Below are 19,945 nucleotides of genomic sequence, written 5' to 3' on the forward strand. Positions count from 1 at the left end.
GCTGGGACTGGACCTGGAGGAGGGGCCGCAAGCCTGGGCCTCCCTGGGCCCCTGCTGCCTGCCCACCCCCTGGGAGGACGCAGACTGGGACCCTGGCCGGAGTCCTGCTTGGCTCTGCTGAACTGGTTTTGTCTTCATCCCACCCATCTGCCCCCATCTTGGTCCCGGGAGCCACCTACTTCCACAGCCCCAGCTGGGTCCGGGCCTGGAGAGGCTCTGAGCTCAGGCAGGGGCTGGGAGCGAGGGGGTGAGTGGCTAACTGTGGGAGCGGGAGCTCCATGAGGGGAGCTCTGAGGATCTGCCACGGGCATAGGGCGTCCCCTCTGCGGCACACACCCATCCATGACACCTCCTGTGCTGGCAGCAAACTTTGGGTTCCTCTCCTCTGCCCACCTGCCCATCAGAACACCAGCCCGCCTGGGTGTTCCCTGACCCTCCCCCCGGCCCCGCATCCAGGGCTCCCACCACTGCATGGAGCCGCCTGTGCAAGTGAGACCAGGCAACCATTGGTCTTCACATGAAGAGTCCGCCATTTGGTTGAAACCAGGCCCTGGTCACTGCAGGTGGGTCTGGGGGAGAGGCTATTGGTGGAGAACAGATCCAACCCCCATCTGGACCCTTTCTCCCTGCGCTGAGCACACCCTGAGGCTTGGGGAAAGCGGGCTGTGTGTGTGTGTGGCGGGGGCGGGGGGGGGGAGGGGGTGGACTGTAGTACATTTGCCTTGAATAATGGGGTTTGTGTCAGCGCCTGACAGGCTGCTGGGACAGAGGAGCCTCAGGAGACATCCAATCAGGGGGCCGGGGGGTGGGGGGGGGGAGTAGAGCGGAGACCCGGTGCAGGGGTGGGGGCGGGGGGAGTGGGGACACACGGCGAGCTGGTAGTAAAGCTGGGACCCCTGCCCTGCTCCAGAGGAGACCCGTCAGGGGGTGGAGGCTGGAGCAGGGGCTGAGGCCGGGCCTGGGCCTGGCAGAACCATGCTTAGAGCTCAGAGCTCCAGTCGTGCCCACTCCCCTGAGAAATCCTCCAGGAGGAGCCCTAAGGGGGCGGGGGGTGCACAGAAATGGTGTCAGGGGTCAGGCAGGCACAGGGGCCTGTGGCACACGCAGGGGGCCTGGGACTGGACCACCAGGAACCACTGGCCGTAGTCATCACTTTTATTATTTATTTATTTTTTGTTATGGCCCCTGGGAATGGGGAGATGAGGAAATGTCAAGGGGCAAGGTTTTCATTTATAGCAGCTTGGTCTGAAGGTGTCAGGTTGGGTCTCCGCCAAACTCTGCCCAGAATCACTAAGTGCAGAGAGCGAGAACACACAGTCTGGCCTCCTGGCCTTTTGCCAACAGCAGAATGGCCCGGTCACAGAGTGCTGTGGTTAGGATGCCTTTGGTCACAAATAATGGAATTTCTATCTCTCAGAGGCTGAAAAAAATAACATAATAAATATAATATAATACATATAATATCTCTTTCTATAAAAAGCCAGTGACCTTAACGCCGTAATGACCATAACGACCAAACGACTGAATGATAGGTCGCTATGATGCCCACTGTGGTCAGCGAACCGGCAATCAGGGGGTGGGGCCAGCCAGCCAACCTCCCTTGACCCCTCCCCCTGGGCGGCCCGCCCCTGATCAGACTCTCCTACCCCAATGAAGAGCAGGGCAGCTGGCCAAATGCCCCCCCACTCCTCTTCCCCACCCTTACCCCCCACCAGCCCCATCCATGGTCAGCCCACCCCACCGTGAAAGGCCCGCAACCCCTTCCCCCAGCCGGCCCCACCCCTGATCACACCCCCACCCCAATAGGGGGTGGGGCTGGATGGCCAACCTCCTGCAGCCCCTCCCCTGACCCAGCCCCATCCCAGATCAGCCCCCCCCCCCACTTCAATCAGGGGCAGGGCAGGCCGGCCAAATACCAATGGCCCCTCCCCATGGCTGGCCTTGCCCCCAATTGGCCCCCCAATCCCAATCGCCCATGGCCCCTCACCCAGCTGGCCTGGCCCTGATTGGACCTGATCAGGGTGGGCCAGCCGGCCAACCTACTGCCATCTTCTCCTCCTGACAGGCCCAGCCCCAATCCTCCCCAATTGGGGCCGGGCAGGCTGGACACCACCCATGCACGAATTCATGCACCAGGCCTTTAGTAATATAATAATAATAATAAAACTAGAGGCTCGGTGCACGACATTGGTGCACTGGGGTGGGGGTCCTTCAGCTGGCCTACCCCTTTCGCAGTCCAGGAGCCCTTGGGGGATGTCAGACTGACGGGCAGGGAGCGGGCCTAAGCCAGCAGTCAAACATCCTTAGCACTGCCATGGAGGCAGGAGGGGCTCCTACCACCACAGCTGCCCTTGCCAACCATCAGCCCGGCTTCTGGCTCTGTGGCACTCCCCGTGGGAGCACACTGACCACCTGGGGGCATCTCCTGCATTGAGTGTCTGCCCCGGGTGTTCAGTGCATGTCATAGTGACCGGTCATTCTGCTGTTTGGTCGATTTGCATATTACCCTTTTATTATATGGGATATAAAGAACTGAATTTATTTTATTTTTTTATTTTAAAAAATGTTTATTGTTGAAAGTCTTATGTATCCCCATTGACCCCTTCTAGCCTCCCCCGGCCCCCGCCCCAGACCTTCATCACCCTATTGTCTGTGTCCATGGCTTATGCATATATGCATACAAGTTCTTTGGTTGATCACTTCCCACCCTCCTCCCTCCCCTGCCTTCACTCTGAGACTCCACAGTCTGTTAGTAATCACGTTTAGAACTTTGCTTTAAAACTTGGGAAATTGTTACTCTGGCTGCTTGGCTCAGGTGTTTGGTGTTGCCCATACACCAAAAGTTTTGGGTTTGATTCCCACTCAGGGCACATACCTAGGTTTCAGGTTGGGGAATGTACAGGAAGCAACCAATCGATCTCTCTCTCTCTCTCTATCCCTCTATCTTTCTCCCTCCCTCCATAAAATTTTTAAAAAATTGTGTATATATATCCTTGGATGAGGAATTTTTAAAAAAATTGAAACCTGGTCAAGGGTCAAATTCGCCCTTGAGCCATGAGTCTGGGACCCCGCATGTCCAGCTCCCCTGGTCAGTGCTCATCCCCAGGCACCCGGGACCCGAATGGCCACTCAGGAGCCTCAGATGTAACTGTCCCCCCACAGACAGGACCCGGGGCCCTGGAAGGCGAAGGGACCAGCCCTCAGTTCCCCAGCCCATTGGTGGTCAGCCGGGCAGCCCCCAGTCATCCTGTCCTGGGCACTCCCCGACCCCCTGACATCCAACCACAGGCCTCGAAAGACACATGACTCAAGATCACAACACCCAGCCAGGTTGACACAGTTCTGGTTTTATCCACAGTCATACAATCACAGCTTATATATATATATATATAATTTATATTTATATACCTTTAAATTACACAATCATGTACAAAACAGGTGCATTGCTGAGACCACAGCACTTCTCGGAGTGTCACAAGTGTCGGACTAATGAAGTCAGGAGCCGGGTGGCAGACGTGGCAGGGCAGCCCCGGCCTCTTGCAGAGCCAGGCTGAGACGTGGTTGACTTGGGATGAAACACGTTACTCGCTGAGCCCGAGGGCGGGCGCTGCAGCTACAGGAGTTGGTGGGCACAGTGAGGGGCTCTGCCCCTACGCGGAGTTGAGGGCCCTGACACCAGCACTGACCGGGGGTCCGGGCCCGGGAGCTCAGGGGGTCTTCCACGTGAGACGCTCCGCTCCAGGCCTGAGGAACCTGGGACCGAATGCTCAGAAGGAATGGGGTTTTGAGTCCCTGCCCGGGAGTGGGCAGCTAGAGTGCTGAGGGGACAGCAGGGCACCGCCCCTCCCCAGGTGCTAGGAAGCTACTGGCACAGAGAGGGGGAGCCCAGGCCCCATGGTGCAAAGGTGGCAGCTTCCTGACTTCCAGGGGCAGGTGGTGAAGGCAGAGGCCCCCACCCCAGCTCCTGCTTGGAGGGGCGGAGGGGCTTTTGTTCTGGAGTTGGGAGGGCTGAGGGTTTCCGGAATCTCGCTCCGGGCTCTGAGGGGTCTAGGACACACCTCAGGATGTAACAGAGGCTCAGAGAGCAGTGACAAGAAAGGGGGTGCTGTGGGGGGCTAGTGTGCCTGTCCCTAGGGGTGCTATTGTCCCCACCCTCCTCCCTGGCCCTGAGGGAGGCCTGCCCCAGCTCAGGCCCTGGCCAGTCTGCCGAGACCCTCTGTCCTCACATGGACAGGGCCAGGCTTGAGGCGGGGTCTGACCTGACGGGGGGCTGTGGGGAGAAGCGAGGAGCAAGAGGCTGAGGGGCGACAGCGGGGCTGGGGTCTCACACTGTCTTCACCTAGAGGCCCAGGGGGCCAGGTGCTACGGGAGCGGGGAGGGGTCTGCAGTCCTGAGGGCCAGTGGCTCCCCTGGTACCGCAGGGAGTCTCAAGGCCTCACCCCCGGCTCTGGGAGACTCCCTCCCAGCCAGCCCCTCCTCTTGGGGTCTTGTCCTGCCTTGGCCTGCTTCCCAAGCACCCGCCCTCCGTAACCAGCACCACTTTCCTTCACAGCCACAGGAAAGCCACTCTGGGCAGGCCCTGCTCCTCCACCCCAAACTCCTCAAGCTGAGACCCCGGCTTGGAGAGGTGAGGCCGGGGGCTGCCAGCCGGGGCATGGTGCTCTGTGCTAGGGCTGTGACTGTGGGGACAGGACAAGGAAGAGAGACTCGGTGACTGCCTTGCTCCTGGGCCAGGGCTCCTCCCTCCTGCCAACCCCACGCCTCTCCTATTGGCTGCGGGCTCCCCCCCCCCCCCGCCCCCAGGGGCCCAGGCTGGAAGCTCCCACGGCTGCCTGCGGTGTCTCCCCAGGCAGGCCAGAGAAGGGGAGCGGAATGGGAGGCCCCAAGGCTCGGTCTGAAGGCTGGCCGAACCCCCTGAGGCTCTGGCTTTAGATGGGTGTGCAGGGAGGGAGGGTGGGTGAGCATGATGCCCTCCTCCCGGGAAATGGGAGGAAGCTGCTACTGTTGCTGGCTTTGCCCTGGGCGTTGGGGCCCCTAACCCCCCCCACCCCCCCACCCCCGCCCCGGCCTAGGACTTGGGATGGGGGGTTGTGTCTCTGCAAATGCCGAAGGGGGTGGCTCTGAAGGATGGGCAGCTGGGAAGAAGGGCCCTAGCAGAGTCCTGGTCCCTCAGCTGAGCCTGGTGCCGAAGGACCGAGGGCCTGCCCCCCTTCACGCCTACACCACAGTGACACTGTCACCACCTGCAGCGGGACCTCTTCACCGGGACACCCGGACACCTCTGGGAGAAGGTGACCATTCCTCCTCCAGGGCCACCAGTCCCGAGGGTGGGACCGGGCAGGGCACTCCCCAGGGCACAGCGGAAGACTAAACACCGGGCAGCCCCTTGTGGGGGAAGGAGGGTGGGGCGGGAGGAGGAGTCAGAAACCTGCCAGGGGAAGCAGGGCGGGACAGGTGCTGGCAGCCTGGGGAGGGGCAGTGACTCGGATAGAAGGGTCCAGGAGACATCTCTGAGCTCAGGAGACGGGTGGGATCGAAGCGTGGATACTGTGATGTCTCTGCTGGGCTAAGCCCGAGACCCTCACCGACCCAGGGGCCGTCACCCAGTCCCACCAGCCGGGCCTCCTGGCGGCCCTGCAGATGCTCCATCTCTTCGTATTTTTGTTTTGTTCTGTTTTGACTTTTAAAAAAATAAAAGCTTGATCGTAAAATATGTCTGGAATTCTATGGCAAGGGGGGGTGACAGAGTGGGAAAGAAGGGGCGGTGGGGGGAGTGAGGGGTGTGGAGGGGAGCAGGGCAGCTAGATGGCCTCCACGTAGTTGGCGGGATAGAGGCCAAACTGCCCGCTGTCCAGCCGCCCGCGGCACCAGCCCTGCTCATCCTCCTCGCCCAGCTTGGTGAGCTCATCTCCTGGGAAGGGGACACAGAGGAGCTCCTTGACAGGGGCTCGGGAGGGCATCCTCCGGCCCACACCGCGGGGTGGCCCTCCCATACTCTGATGCTGGGCCCACCCCAAACCCACCCCCATTATCGCCCCAAAGCCTGCCCCAGGGGACCAGCCCCAGCCACACCCGGGCATCCGCCTCCAGCTTCATTTCCCAGGTCAGTAGTCGGGGACCCCCAATCCAGGTCGGGCCTAACCCCCAACTCTACTCTGAGGTCCTGACCCCGCCCCGGGCATCCAGCGACCACTCCCTAGTGAAGTCTAGGCACCCCCGGGCTGAGGTCACACGCCAGGTCCCGCCCACGGCGCACTCGCCACCAATCCCCGCACTCCTCGCCCTCAGGCCCCGCCCCGCCCCGCCTTCAGGCCCCGCCCACCGTACCAGCCTTGAAGCTGAGCTCGTCCTGCTCCTGGCCGTCGTAGTCGTAGAGCGCCCGCACACGCACCCCCTTGGCGTCGTCCTCGAAAGGGTTGGCGCCCCCATTGGCCTCATTGCCCCCAAACGTGTTCCCGCTCTCGTCGTCTGACCACTCAGTGACGTAAGGCTGGCCCCTGTCATAGCTGCTCACGCTGAGAAGCAGAGAGGGCCCAGCGTGAACTGCCTCTCACCTCGTGCCCAGCTCTGCCCCTCCGCCCAGCCAGAGCGCTGGCCCCACATTTCATCAAGGCTGGAGCAGGGGCGGGCTTTGTAAGAGGGGTCCTGAGCCAATGACCTCACTGACAGCTCTTTAAACAGATGGGAGACAAGACTCTTAGCATTGTTACTCAGCCTTAGAGTGAGGGGGTGCTGAAGGGGACCCCAGAGAACATCTGACTCCTCCTTGGGGAGGGGCAGTACAATCTAGTGGTTAAGAGTGACGATTCTGGGGTCAGACTCTTGGGCATCATATCCTGGCTCTGAGGCTTAGTAACCAGCTGTGTGACCTTCTGCAATCACTTAACTTCTCTGGGTATCAGTTTCTCCATCTGTAAAATGGGAATATTTACACGCTTCTCAGAATGCTGCAGGCTTCAGCGAGTTAATGTATAAAAATGCTTGGAACAGTCCCTGGGCACACAGTAGGTGCTCTCAAAGGATTAGCTATCACTATTTTTGAAAAGAGAATGAGGTTGCTGTGATTTAGACCATTTCTTGTGTCTTACGGTAAAACCCCAGCAATTCCTGGCCTGTAGGAAGCGCCACAGGAGACACTCACCTGCCACGGTCGCCAGCCTGGGATGTGGACTCCAACACCCCAGTGGCATTGGTCAGCGCCACCCCCTCTGCCTTCTTAGGCTGCTTCTCCTTCTTGGCGGTGGCGTGAGGGAGGTCTGGGTTCCACTCCTGGTGGGTGCCAGGGGAGCGGTCAGGCTGGGGGTGCTCCCCGAGGCCCCTTCCAGCCTTCTCAGACTCCTTCCCCGCCCCCACACACCCTTACCTCAAACTGGGGCCAGTTCATGGGCATGCCAGGGCCGCTGGTGCTGCGGAACCATCGGAGGTCGTCCTGGGCGTCGGCCCCCCGGATGACCTGCTCCAGCTCCCGGTACACGTGGACATAGCTGCGCACAGGGAGACGGGGGGTGGGGGGCAAGATGCACATGGCCTCTCTCATCCTTGGTGAGGGCAGGAGCCCTCTTAGGGGACCAGGGTGCTGGCCCCCAGCTGGGGATCAGGCAGGCTTCCCCAGGAGCAGTCTCCATTTGGGCATGCCCAGCGGCCACCCTTCGCCGCCCCCCCTTAGCCACCCACCCATCTGTCCGCGCATGTGCCTGAGCACCTAGTGTGCATCAGCTTGCACCAGGAAGCCACTGGGCTCGGAGCCTCTTCTCTCTGGGCCCCTACAGCTCAGCCCTCCCCTTCCTGTCACTGTAACATGGGGCCCGGGATGCCTCGCACCCCCGTTCTACCCTCTGCTGGCTGTGCCCGAGCCACCGTGCGGCCCCGCCCAGCTACCTGCTGTTCTCGGCTAGGTTCAGGTGACGTTTGATGTCCAGCAGCACCTCCTTGAGGAAGACCAACCGCTTTTCCTCAAACTGCTGGCACTGTTCAAACACCTGCTCCATGCCCTCCATGTACTGAGGTGTGGTCTTGCCCACTTCATCCAGCACCTTCTCATACTTCTCCTGCGTCTATAGGCACCGGACACGGGGGGGGGGGGGGCGGGCGGTGAGACCCAGACCCGCAGCGGCCAGCCCCGCCCACTCCAAGGGCCCTCAGCCCAGCCCGGCTGGCACCTTCTGCACGTCCTGCTTGCACTTGTCCACTTTGTCCTGCAGCTTCTTCTGCTGCTCGGGGGTGACGGACTGCTCCGTCTTGCTATTCATCTCCCGGGTCACGGCCAGCTTCTCCTCTTTGCAGGCCAGATGGTAGGCCTTCTTGGCTGCCTCTAGCTGTGGGGAAGCAGAACAGGCAGCAGGCCTCCTACTTGTGAGCAGGAGCAAATGTGGCCACTCGTCAACCCTCCCACCTGCCTGCTCTGCCAGGAGCTGTGAGCACAGTCTTAAGAGGCAGAAGGGATGCAGGCCCTGGCTCCCGGTATTTGGGAGCAGTGCCCACCTGTGGAGGTCTCCCTGCAGGGCACAGCCTGCCGCCCCAGGACACACTCCTGGTGGGCACTGCAGTGCCTGCCCTGTCTGGGGATACGGCCTGCTCCCCCATGGCACAACCCCAGAGGGCAGTGCACTGCCACCCCACCTGTAGACCCCCTCCCTCTGGTCAGACCAGCCCTCTGAGCTCAGCCGCCCGCCCTCGCCCCATCTGTAGCATCCGCCCACTGGGCACCTCCTTCATCTTCTTGGCCCAGGGCTTCTGGGCCTTGCGGAAGCCATCTTCAGCCTCCTTGGTCTCCTTGAAGCCGCCCATGATCTGCTTGTGATAGGCATCCTTCTGCCAGTTCTTGACCTTCTCCAGGTCCTCGTTCAGCAGGTTGTTCTTCACCTCCTGGTGCAGCTCGCTCACCTTGTCCGCCTCCGTCATGATGGCACCCCAGGCCCGCTCCAGGCTTCCATACTGTGGGCCTGAGGAGATGGCCATGGGGTCCCGAGGCCTGCATGATCCCCTGCCTAGAGGCCCCCCTCGCACCACCCTCCTCCGCTCTCCCTATAGTTTTCTCCATCCTCCAGGGCCCAAGTACAGCCACCTCGTCCAGAAAGGCTTGTCTGATTGCTCTGTCACACACCTTGGCCTGCAGCCCTCACTGAATTCTTTTTTTAAAAAAATATATTTTATTGATTTTTTACAGAGAGGAAGGGAGAGGGATAGAGAGTTAGAAACATCGATGAGAGAGAAACATCGATCAGCTGCCTCCTGCACACCTCCTACTGGGGATGTGCCCGCAACCAAGGTACATGCCCTTGACCGGAATCGAACCTGGAACCTTTCAGTCCGCAGGCCGACGCTCTATCCACTGAGCCAAACCAGTCAGGGCTCTCACTGAATTCTTATACATCTGCCTCTCTGTCTCCACCCTAACTTCCCTGTCAGCTTGTGAGCCCCGGGGGCGTGAGAGGGGGGAAGCCTCAGCCCTGTGAGCTCTCACAAGCCCAGCACAGCACCAGGCACACAGTAGGTACTCCGGGAATGTTGGCTGAATGCAAAACTGAAGAACCAACTGGTGACAGGTACCCGGAGGCTACTGGGACCAGACATCCCAGTCTGTTCCTCTGTATACTGGCATCACCTCTGTGCCAGGCAGTGTACTAGGCAGTAGAGGCCAAGCCCTAGCCCTCATGGAATTTGGAGTCTAGTGGAAGAGAAAAAACATTAATCAGTATATGTAAACTTCAATTTGAAACTGTTCTAGATTAAAGGAATCTAGTGACATGACAACTAAATGCAGTATCTGATTCTGAATTGGACCCTGGACCAGCAAACAATGGCTATAATAAAACTTGCATATGGGCTGTAGTAGGTGTCCTGAATTTGATAGCTGAACCATGGCTACATACGTGAGTGTTCTTATTCTTAGGAGATACATGAGGAATTTAGGGTGAAGGGGCGTGTCTCCAACGGAAATGTTTAAAAAAACACGCATATAAATAGGGGTAAGACCAATGTGGTAAAATGTGAACTGGTGAATCCGGGTGAAGGGTATGTAGATCTATTCTTGTAACTTTTCTCTGAGTTAAAATTATTTCAAAATACAAAGTTTGGGGATTTTTTTGTTTGTTTGTTTTTATATCCAAACAAAAATTGTACAAAGTGGAGCTGAAGTGCAGGGAGACCCGGCTTGGTCTGGGAGGGGAGGGGTGCAGGTGTGGGGACAGAGGCCCTGTGGCTGGAGGCTGCAGGTGCATCCAGGTGGCTGGGTGCTCCCAGGATCCAGACAGTGGGGTTAGGGTCCGGGTGTGCGCAGGGGATGGGCACGGGGCGGGGGGGAGGGGGAGGGCAGCACCTTTCTCGATGAGCTGGCGCCAGCGCTTGGCCCAGTCGGTGAGCTGCTGCGCGTAGGCCTTCTCGATCTTGGCGCGCTCCTGCACGCAGTTCATCAGATCGTTGCACAGGCGGTGCCCGTCATCGATGCGCTTCACTGTCCGCTTGTAGTTCCCCACCTGGCGGCCAAGCAGCGTGCAGGACTCGCATGGTTCCCCGCCTCCCCGCCTCCCCGCCTCCCCGCCTCCCCGCCCGTGGCGATCGCCCGCCCTGGCCGCCGCGACCTGCAGGGGGCGCCCGCCACCACCATCCCAGTGCGCCTTGAGACCCTCTGCCTTTTCAAAGACTTGGACCCCTCCTCACACCCCTGTCTATACACTCCCTCCTCACACTTTAAACACAATTTTGTCTCTGCCACAAATACAGAAGGTTTTTTATAATTTGGACTTGGGCCAAATGAATTATTCATTTCATTCTTATGAGCTAAATCTATTTATATAGAGCCATAAGCATTGAGTTGAGCTGCAACTTCTTGACATAATATTATGTTTTGTAGACATCTCATTAAACACTTATTAATTTAGGTTTGGCAGTTTCCACTTTGGGTTTCATAAGCCAATAGAAAAGACATTTTCTGGGTTTCAAATATTTTGGGAGGCTCTGAAATACTGGCCTGTCTCCACTCCATTTCCCTGGGACCAGTGCTCCGCCTCTGCTCACTCCACAGGGAGGGACAGGGGGCCGCTGTGAAAGGCTGTGTGAGCTGTAAAGTGCTGCACCTGCCCATGTAAAGTGCCAGGACTCTGAGCCAGCGCCCCCAGAGCAGACGGCCAGGAGGGGCCTGTTCTACACCATGAAATACCAGGGGATGTCCCCAGGGGCAGGTGTGGGCAGGGGGCCCTGGGCTCAGTGGGTGGTCGTAGCCTGTTGGACATGGAGGGCTTTGGAGAGGCCCGAGGGGCTGGGGAGCAAGGCCTGAGGCCATGAGGTGGCTGGAGCCTGGGCCTCCACAGCCAGGCTACGCCGTCTGGTCCCCAGGACCTGGGGAGTATCAGAGCCTCACCTCCCAGAAGCTGTCGGTGGTCTCCTCCGGAGCTAGGGAGGCCTCGTCGTAGGAGCCGGACATGGTGTGGCTGTGGCAGGATGGACAGGCGGGGAGCGGCGGTCAGCAGGCTGGGCTGCTCATGCGCTGGAGAGGAAAGAGATCCTGGAGATGAGGGACATGGTCCACATGCCCCATGCCAGGCCCGGGCCCCGACTTGCTGTGGGGATGAGGGCTCCCCAGACAAAGCCTGGCATTGGAACTGGGACTTTCTGCCCAGGGACTGGCTCACCAACCGTCCCCAGGGTGGCCCCAGGAGTCTCCCCGCAGTGCCCCTCGTGCCCACCTTCCACCTCTCACTCCATCTCCTCTCCACCCCTCTCCCCCAAATCCATCCTCCAGCTCCAGTGTGGGCACCGCTCTCAGAAGCCTGCCCCAGCCACCAGGACATGGTATGTGCTGCTACTTCGTGTTCCTAGACTCAGAGCTGAAAGTTAGAGCCACATAATCGCGTATTTGCTTTCTGTAAATCTGTGGTTTGTTTCGTAGGCACATAGATCTTCAAGGCCAGCAATTGGCTTATCTCCATACAGCCCCCTCTCCCTCTCCACCCCCCTCCCCCAGGCCTGACACCCTGTAGGACCATTAGAGCTCAATGAACTGCAGCTGGCATCTCAATCTGCCCCCCTCAGCACTGCCCACCCCGACCCAGGCAGCTCCTTGCACCAGGCCCAAAACACCCACCTAAGCTCCCCACCAACGTAGGGCCCCTGTTCCACCCCTAAATGCTCCACAAACCCCCCACCTGGAGCCTGGACCCAGTTCCCTGGGAACTGGCTGGTGGGCCCCTCCTACCTCCCCGCCCGGGCTGAGCTCCTCCTGAGTTCCCTGAGCTGCGGGGCCCTCTGGCTGCCCTGTGCCCAGCCCCAAAGGCTTCAACGAGCTGCTTCCATGTCCCTAAGAGTCCCAGACATGCGGCTTCCTGGCCCGCAGGTCAGACCGCTGCGATCTGTGTGAGCGGCAGGCAGCTGCGTGTGGCCTGGAACTGTCGGCCGGCATCACGGCTGTCCAATCTAGGCCATGTGCTGCCCCAGGGCTGGGGCAGGCGCTGCCCTGCGCCCACCCCCACCCAGTGCTCACTGCCACCCAGGCAAGAATGGTTCAGTTGAATGGCTCAGTTGTCAGGAGACTAGACCCAGAGGGCCAGGGGCCTGGTCTTCAAAGGGGCAGTGAGGCCAAGCCAGGCCTGGTCCCACTACAAGCTGACAGCCTGGGCCCAGGGTCACTTCCCTGGCTCTGCACTGTCACCTTACGGACTGTGCGCCCTGACCGACGGGGACACCTGGGGGAGTGCTGGCCTCTGCACGATTTAGCCCAACCTGGGGTCCGAGGATCCTGGCGAAGGAGGTCCCTGCCCCTCTGGCCTCGGTCTCCCCACCTGTCCAGGGGCTAGTGCTCTTTGCCCAGCCATCACCAGGGCTGCCTCCTTGCATCTCTCAGGCATCGACTTCGTTCCTTTCCCCTTAGCACCAACTCACTTTCTCACAAACTTGTGTCCAGCGGGGGTGGGTGGAGAGAGGGCAGCTAGAGTTCACCAAGGGACAAAGAAATGAGCCTGAGTTTTTTTTCTTTTTAATTTGGCACTTTTCACTTATAAAGCAGTACTGGCTTCACGAGGAAAACGTTGGGCTGGGCATGGAGAAGTAAAAGGCAGGGATAGGTGATGGGGGGCTTTCAGCCAGGCTAGGTAAGTATCCCTGGACCAGAGCCACCGAGAGCCCCTGAAGTTACAGAGAACTTGGGGAGCCCCCAGTGTGCGGCTCGTGGGGGGCCTCCCTCATGAAGTGACGTCGAGAGCACCCCTGGTAGCGGGGAAGCGACTTGACACAGCCTCGGTGTCCTTTCTCACAGTCACAGGGGCACAGGTCCCTCACCCAGCGCACCCCATGGTCCTAGGAATTCCCCATCCAGCCAGTGGGGCGAACGGCTGCTGTCCGACCGGGTTTACAGCCCATCTGCCTGGGAAAGCCAAAGGCCGGACACAACCCGGACGCGTCCGGGGGCCGGTTCAGCGAGTGGAGGTGCCATCGGCCGCGGAATGCTCTGGTCCTGGACGCACCCTCCCAAGCCACGTGCCTAAAGCCAGAGGAGCGAGGCGCAGAGCAGCGAGGCCGCGGTGCTCCTGGCTCTATGGGGGGTGGACATGCATGTGGGAATATTTTTGGAAGCTGGTAGAACTGGGTGGCTGGCGGATGAGGCGGGAGGTTTTTCACTAACTCTTTTATGCCTTTTACATTTTGCCTTGTGTGCATAAATTGTCTATTTCTTAAAACCCTCCAGCCTGTGCTGGAGGAGAGCAGCGGGAGCTGGGAGCAGGAGGAGGGCGCACTTGAAGCATGGAGGCGGGGCCGGGCAGCCAGGACCGGGCATCTCGGGCCAGGAGGAAGGCCTGCGAGACCACTCTCCACCTTGTCCAGACCCAGGACGGTGGGACGTGCTGTGGTCCCTCCCAGCTGAGAGAGCACGCGCAACAGAAACAGCTCTAGCCTCGGGGTCCCTGCCCTGTGTGACCTGAGCAACTCACATGGCCTTGCTGGGTCCTGCCGGGCAGTGAGGACAACCTGGCCCGACTTAAGGATGAGACGAGATGGTGAGGGTCGGCGCACCCCAGCCCCGGCTGGACCCGCACAGAGGGGCTCAGGAATACCACAGAGAGGGCTGGGGAGGGTGAGCCCGCAGCTCCATATGGCCAGACGCACCACCCACCGCCCCCTGCCTCTCACTCCCCCTCTGAGGCGCGATCGGTAGGTGCCAGCACTGCATCTGAGTCAGGAAGCCGAGCGGCCGGTGTCTGACCCTCCCCGCAGGCAAGCCCACGCACACTTAGCTTTCCTCAGCCCATCGAATGCGCTCCATGCCCATCTGACGTGTTGTGGCCCCGAAAGCCCTTTATCATTAGTAATAATCATTAGTAATAACAGCTGACATTTACGGAGCACAGATTGTGCTAAGGACGGTTCCCAGGTCTTAACCCACCTAGTCCTCACACCACCCTGTAAGGCGGGCAGCACTCCCACCCACCGAGTCCTCACACCACCCTGTAAGGCGGGCAGCACTCCCACCCACCTAGTCCTCACACCACCCTGTAAGGCGGGCAGCACTCCCACCCACCTAGTCCTCACACCACCCTGTAAGGCGGGCAGCATTCCCACCCACCTAGTCCTCACACCACCCTGTAAGGCGGGCAGCACTCCCACCCACCGAGTCCTCACACCACCCTGTAAGGCGGGCAGCACTCCCACCCACCGAGTCCTCACACCACCCTGTAAGGCGGGCAGCACTCCCACCCCTGAGTCCTCACACCACCCTGTAAGGCGGGCAGCACTCCCACCCACCGAGTCCTCACACCACCCTGTAAGGCGGGCAGCACTCCCACCCACCGAGTCCTCACACCACCCTGTAAGGCGGGCAGCACTCCCACCCACCGAGTCCTCACACCACCCTGTAAGGCGGGCAGCACTCCCACCCCTGAGTCCTCACACCACCCTGTAAGGCGGGCAGCACTCCCACCCACCGAGTCCTCACACCACCCTGTAAGGCGGGCAGCATTCCCACCCACCGAGTCCTCACACCACCCTGTAAGGCGGGCAGCACTCCCACCCACCGAGTCCTCACACCACCCTGTAAGGCGGGCAGCACTCCCACCCACCGAGTCCTCACACCACCCTGTAAGGCGGGCAGCATTCCCACCCACCAGGTCCTCACACCACCCTGTAAGGCGGGCAGCACTCCCACCCACCTAGTCCTCACACCACCCTGTAAGGCGGGCAGCACTCCCACCCACCTAGTCCTCACACCACCCTGTAAGGCGGGCAGCATTCCCACCCCTGAGTCCTCACACCACCCTGTAAGGCGGGCAGCACTCCCACCCCTGAGTCCTCACACCACCCTGTAAGGCGGGCAGCACTCCCACCCACCGAGTCCTCACACCACCCTGTAAGGCGGGCAGCATTCCCACCCACCGAGTCCTCACACCACCCTGTAAGGCGGGCAGCACTCCCACCCACCGAGTCCTCACACCACCCTGTAAGGCGGGCAGCATTCCCACCCACCGAGTCCTCACACCACCCTGTAAGGCGGGCAGCATTCCCACCCACCAGGTCCTCACACCACCCTGTAAGGTGGGCAGCATTCCCACCCCACACTGCAGACCAGGCCCAGGGCCGAGGCGGACTGTGAGAGAGCGCAGCCGCTCTCACTGCTGACTTGTCGCCGCTGCTGTCATTGTGGGTGGTGGTCCCATTTCAGCGCGGGCTGGTGTGTTCTCACCCTCTGCATGCAGAACGAAGGGGGGCTGGGGGCGCGGGGCTCCGCTTGGCTCTGGCACCTGCCAGCGAGAGCGCGGCCGGGTCCCTGAGGGTCTCAGTTCTCTAACACACATGACGGAAAACAGTATTTGCGTCTATTTTGAAGGTCAAATGATGAAAGGATAGTGAGCTCTTTGGCAGCACAGAGAACACTATGGAATGTGAGGTTCTCCTGCGGGCCTGACCCTGCCTCCAGGGAGAGACAGGGCCAGGATGCAAGCATCTCTCTCAGGCCCAGGCGACTGCCGCTGCCTCGGCCAGACCCTGGAGGGCGGGGGCCTCTGTCATGTCCACCAGGAAGGGACAGAGGAATTAACGGCGTGAGCCTGGAGAGGGCAGGCCTGGCATGGACGCCACTTCGTGGATTCCTCCGTCATTGGTCATGCACAACCACAGGCCTGGGGACACCACAGCTCTTCTTTCTCCTCCCACCGCACACCCAGCGCCTTCACTCCTGCAGCCTCTTCACTGGTCTCCCCACCTCTGAGATCGTCTCTCCCCAGGCGCCCCCCCCCCCCCCCCCCGCAACACAGCAGCCTGAGGGAAACTGGAAAAACCTGTCAGATCCCACCACTGCCCCACTCAGAATCCTACACACACACACACACACACACACACACACACACCGTTTCCTCTGAATAAAAGTCCAATTCCTTGCCAGGAGGCCCTGCATAACCTGCTGTCCCACCCCTCACCCCTCTGCCCTCACCTCACACCACTCTCACTCTCCTCCAGCTCCACTAACTTCCTCGCTGTTCTAACCCCAGGGCCTTTGCACCTGCTAGAAATAGTCACCCACCAGATGGCCAGGTCCACTCAAATGTCTTGACCACCGCCCCCCCCCCCGCCCACCGACTTAAACTTGCAACTCTGTTTCTACCCCAGCACCCCCACCCCACCCCGTTCTCCCTTCCCTCACTTTCTTCTTCTTGGATAGGCTGTCAGCATCAGAGTATTCATGCATTTAGTGTCTTCCTCTCCCACTAGAACGTCAGCTCTACACGCCTGCCTGGTTCTCTGCTGTATTTCTAGCATCCAGAGCAGTGCCTGGCACAGAGGAAGTGCACAATCATTTTTGTTCAATGAATGAATAAATGCCAAAAACCTTGTGGAACATTCATTCATTAAATGGCAGAAGCACTGAATTCTGTACCCCAGAGCCAAACAGTCACCAAGAGCCAGACTCCCATAAAGGGAACCCTCGATCCCACCTGTCCCGGGCCACGCCCCCTGCTTCTCGGGCATCCCCTTCCCCACCTCTTAGTCGGCCGCCTGGATCCAGCTCCAGGTGCTTCTCCCTGGTCCCCCGGGATGCTCCTGCCCCCCCCCGGCTGGGCCCCCCCGCGGGGATCCTGCAGCACTCACACAGCACGCACGCGGGGTAGCTACCAACAGCCCCGGCTGTCAGTTACCCCCTCTGCATCCCCTTTTACACCAACTATGCTAACCATTTTGAGTACCTACTATGCGCCAGCCTCTTCACACACTTTATTTCTAATCCTCAGCAGCCCATTAAAATGGGTATAGACTTCCCCATCTTCCCCGAGACTCCGAGGTTAAACAACGTGTCCCAGGACACACAGCAGGGAGAGCGAGGAGGCAGATTCAGACCCAGGTGAGTCCTGCCCGGCCCCTCCCTCCTGGTGCTCAGCCCAGAGCCAACACTCCATGGTGTCACCGGTTCTCCAGACCAACTCAGCTCCAACCCGGGCAAGGCCATGGGAAGCCAGAGCTGGGTCTCAGGGGGTCTCAGGCCCCACGAACATTCCCATGCTCCTCCACTCCTCACCTCACCAGAGATGGACGGGCTCGCTGCGCCTTACCTGGGGCCACGCAAGGACTCTCCCCAGCCACTGCTGTGGCTTCAGATGCAGCAAGGATTCAGGTGGCTGCCAGGTGCTGTCCTTCCACTCCTCCCGCTACCCGTGTTCACCCCGCTCTGCTCCTTTGCTCATGCCCCCCCTCCAGCCCAGGGTGCATGCTGTCCTCCCTCCCACCATCCACCTCTCCCCAAAATAACTCTCCTTCCCTTCAAGAGCCAGCTCCATCCCTGAATACCCCAGCCCTCGCCTACCTCACCCCTACCCCATGGTGCAGTCCTAGTCCCACCCTGCCACAAGCCAGATCTTGCTGGTTCAGGGCAGCATCTGCTCTCCTGACAAGCCAGGAACTCCCACCAGGTTATCACTCCAGCAGCGTAGTTGAGAGCACTGTCCCTGGGGCCAGGCGGAATGACCAGGTTCAAACCCCAGCTTTGCCACATACTGGCTGTGTGACTTTGGCAAGTTGCTTCTCTGTGTCTGTTTCACCTGGAAATGGAGATGCTGATACCACCCCATGGGGTTGGTGTGAGAAGGAAATGAGTACCTGCTACTCAGGAAGCACCATTTTAACCATCACCATCATCATCATCATCCTCAGTATCATCACCACCACCACCATCATTATTATTATAATTACTAGAGGCCCAGTGCACGAAATTCATGCATGGGGGGAAGGGTCCCTCAGCCTGGCCTGTACCCTCTTGCAATCTGTGACCCCTAGAGGGATGTGCGACTGCCGGTTTAGGCCCGATCCCTGGGCCTAAACTGGCAGTAGGATATCCCTCTCGCAATCTGGGACCACTGGCTCCTAATCGCTCACCTGTCTGCCTGCCTGATTGCCTCTAATCCCTCTGCCTCAGCCGCCGCTGCAGTGGCTTCATCCAGAAGGACATTCGGAATGACGTCCAGATGGTTGTTTGGCTGTCCAGTCTAATTAGCATATTATGCTTTTATTATTATAGATAATCACCTATCATCATCATCATTATTATTATAGGTATCACCCATCATCATCATCATCTTCATCATTATAGGTATCATCATCATCATCATCATAGGTATCATCACCATCACCATCATTATTATTATAGTTATAATCACCCATCATCACCATCATCATCACTGGTATCAATCATCATCATCATAATCATAATTATAATCATCCATCATCATCATCATCATCATCACCATCACCATCACCAGTATCAATCATCACCCATCATCATCATCATTATTATAGTTCTCACCTATCATCATAGGTGATGGGTATCATCACCCATCATCGTCATCATTATCATCATCATATAGCTATCATCACCCACCATCACCACCATCATCAGCAGTATCATCACCATCATAATCACAGGTATCATCACCAGCAGCATCATCATCATCATCATCATCATCATCTCAGGTATCATCACCCATCATCCCCATCATTACCACCACCACCACCACCATCATCATCATCATCCCCATCATCATCTCAGGTATCATCACCCATCATCCCCATCATCCCCATCATCCCCATCATCACCACCACCACCACCACCACCACCATCATCATCACCATCATCATCATCATCATAGATATCGTCACCCATGCTTCTCGCAGCTGCAAAGCTTTCAAACAGAAGGCTCCCATCTTTGTGGATGACCTCACACTCCATCTCCTCTTTGTGCCTAATGTCCCACAGACCTTTGCTATGGACTGAACTGTCCCCCAAATCCATATGTGATCCCTACCTCCCAATGTGACTGTATTTGGACTTTTAGGAGGCAACTGAGGTCAAATAAGGGTGAGGTCCTGATCCAATAGGATTGGTAAGGTCGTGTCTGGACACAGAGAGGTCAGCCATCTGCAAGCCAGAAAGAGCGGCCTCCCCAGGAGCCCAGCAGCCACCGTGATCTTGGACGTCCAGCCACCAGAACCGCGAGAAATAAACTGCGCAGTCCATGGTACTTTGTTCTGGCAGCCTGAGCTGACCAAGACACCCTTCCATGGTACCCTATGGAAAAGGCCTAGTTCCCTCTAGCCTTCTCTTATCTGCTCTGGGGAAAGGTCCCAGCGTAGTCCCCAAGGGGCCCTCCCTTCGGGGATGATGAACCTCAGGTGGGGGTGGGGAAAGAGGATGGAAACACAAATGGGGGACAGAGGAAGGCAGAGCCAGGTCTCACCTGGAGAGGTACCGGCAGAGGGGCCCAGGTGGGCTCACCCAGCCGGGAAGGGTTTAAAGGCTCCCCCTCAGCTTCTGGCCCGTCACCCCCCTGGCTGGCCTCGCCCTGCTCGTTGCCCACTCCCTGGCCTCTGATCCTTGGCCCTTTGCCATCCCTACCCTCTGCCACCTCCCCCACCCTGGGCTGCATTTCCACCAGGAAGGCCTCCGCCCTCGGCTGCACAGGGGGATGGGGGGATA

The 19,945-nt window shown here is 59.0% G+C and overlaps 1 protein-coding gene across 5 annotated transcripts in view; it reads right to left on the reverse strand.

Moving 5' to 3' along the window:
- Positions 1-1,178: 1,178 nt before the first annotated feature.
- The window catches only part of PACSIN1 (protein kinase C and casein kinase substrate in neurons 1), a 63,735-nt gene continuing 44,968 nt past the window's right edge, over positions 1,179-19,945 (reverse strand). For 4 of the 5 annotated variants that reach the window (XM_070418732.1, XM_070418734.1, XM_070418735.1 and 1 more), the window contains 9 exons: positions 11,360-11,485; positions 10,319-10,475; positions 8,707-8,942; positions 8,160-8,315; positions 7,879-8,054; positions 7,364-7,484; positions 7,142-7,269; positions 6,328-6,515; positions 3,327-5,911 (listed from right to left, as the gene is read on the reverse strand). In XM_070418732.1, the coding sequence (XP_070274833.1) occupies positions 5,802-5,911; positions 6,328-6,515; positions 7,142-7,269; positions 7,364-7,484; positions 7,879-8,054; positions 8,160-8,315; positions 8,707-8,942; positions 10,319-10,475; positions 11,360-11,422 (1,335 nt within the window). In that variant the 5' untranslated portion in view covers positions 11,423-11,485 and the 3' untranslated portion in view covers positions 3,327-5,801. Of the gene's footprint in view, positions 1,421-3,326; positions 5,912-6,327; positions 6,516-7,141; positions 7,270-7,363; positions 7,485-7,878; positions 8,055-8,159; positions 8,316-8,706; positions 8,943-10,318; positions 10,476-11,359; positions 11,486-19,945 lie in introns of those variants that run through there. The other variant, XR_011471882.1, reaches the window with a different exon arrangement.

The sequence above is a fragment of the Myotis yumanensis genome, unplaced genomic scaffold (assembly GCF_028538775.1).
Source record: "Myotis yumanensis isolate MYYU_CA2020_CCGP unplaced genomic scaffold, mMyoYum1.0.hap1 SCAF_6, whole genome shotgun sequence".
Taxonomy (NCBI): domain Eukaryota; kingdom Metazoa; phylum Chordata; class Mammalia; order Chiroptera; family Vespertilionidae; genus Myotis; species Myotis yumanensis.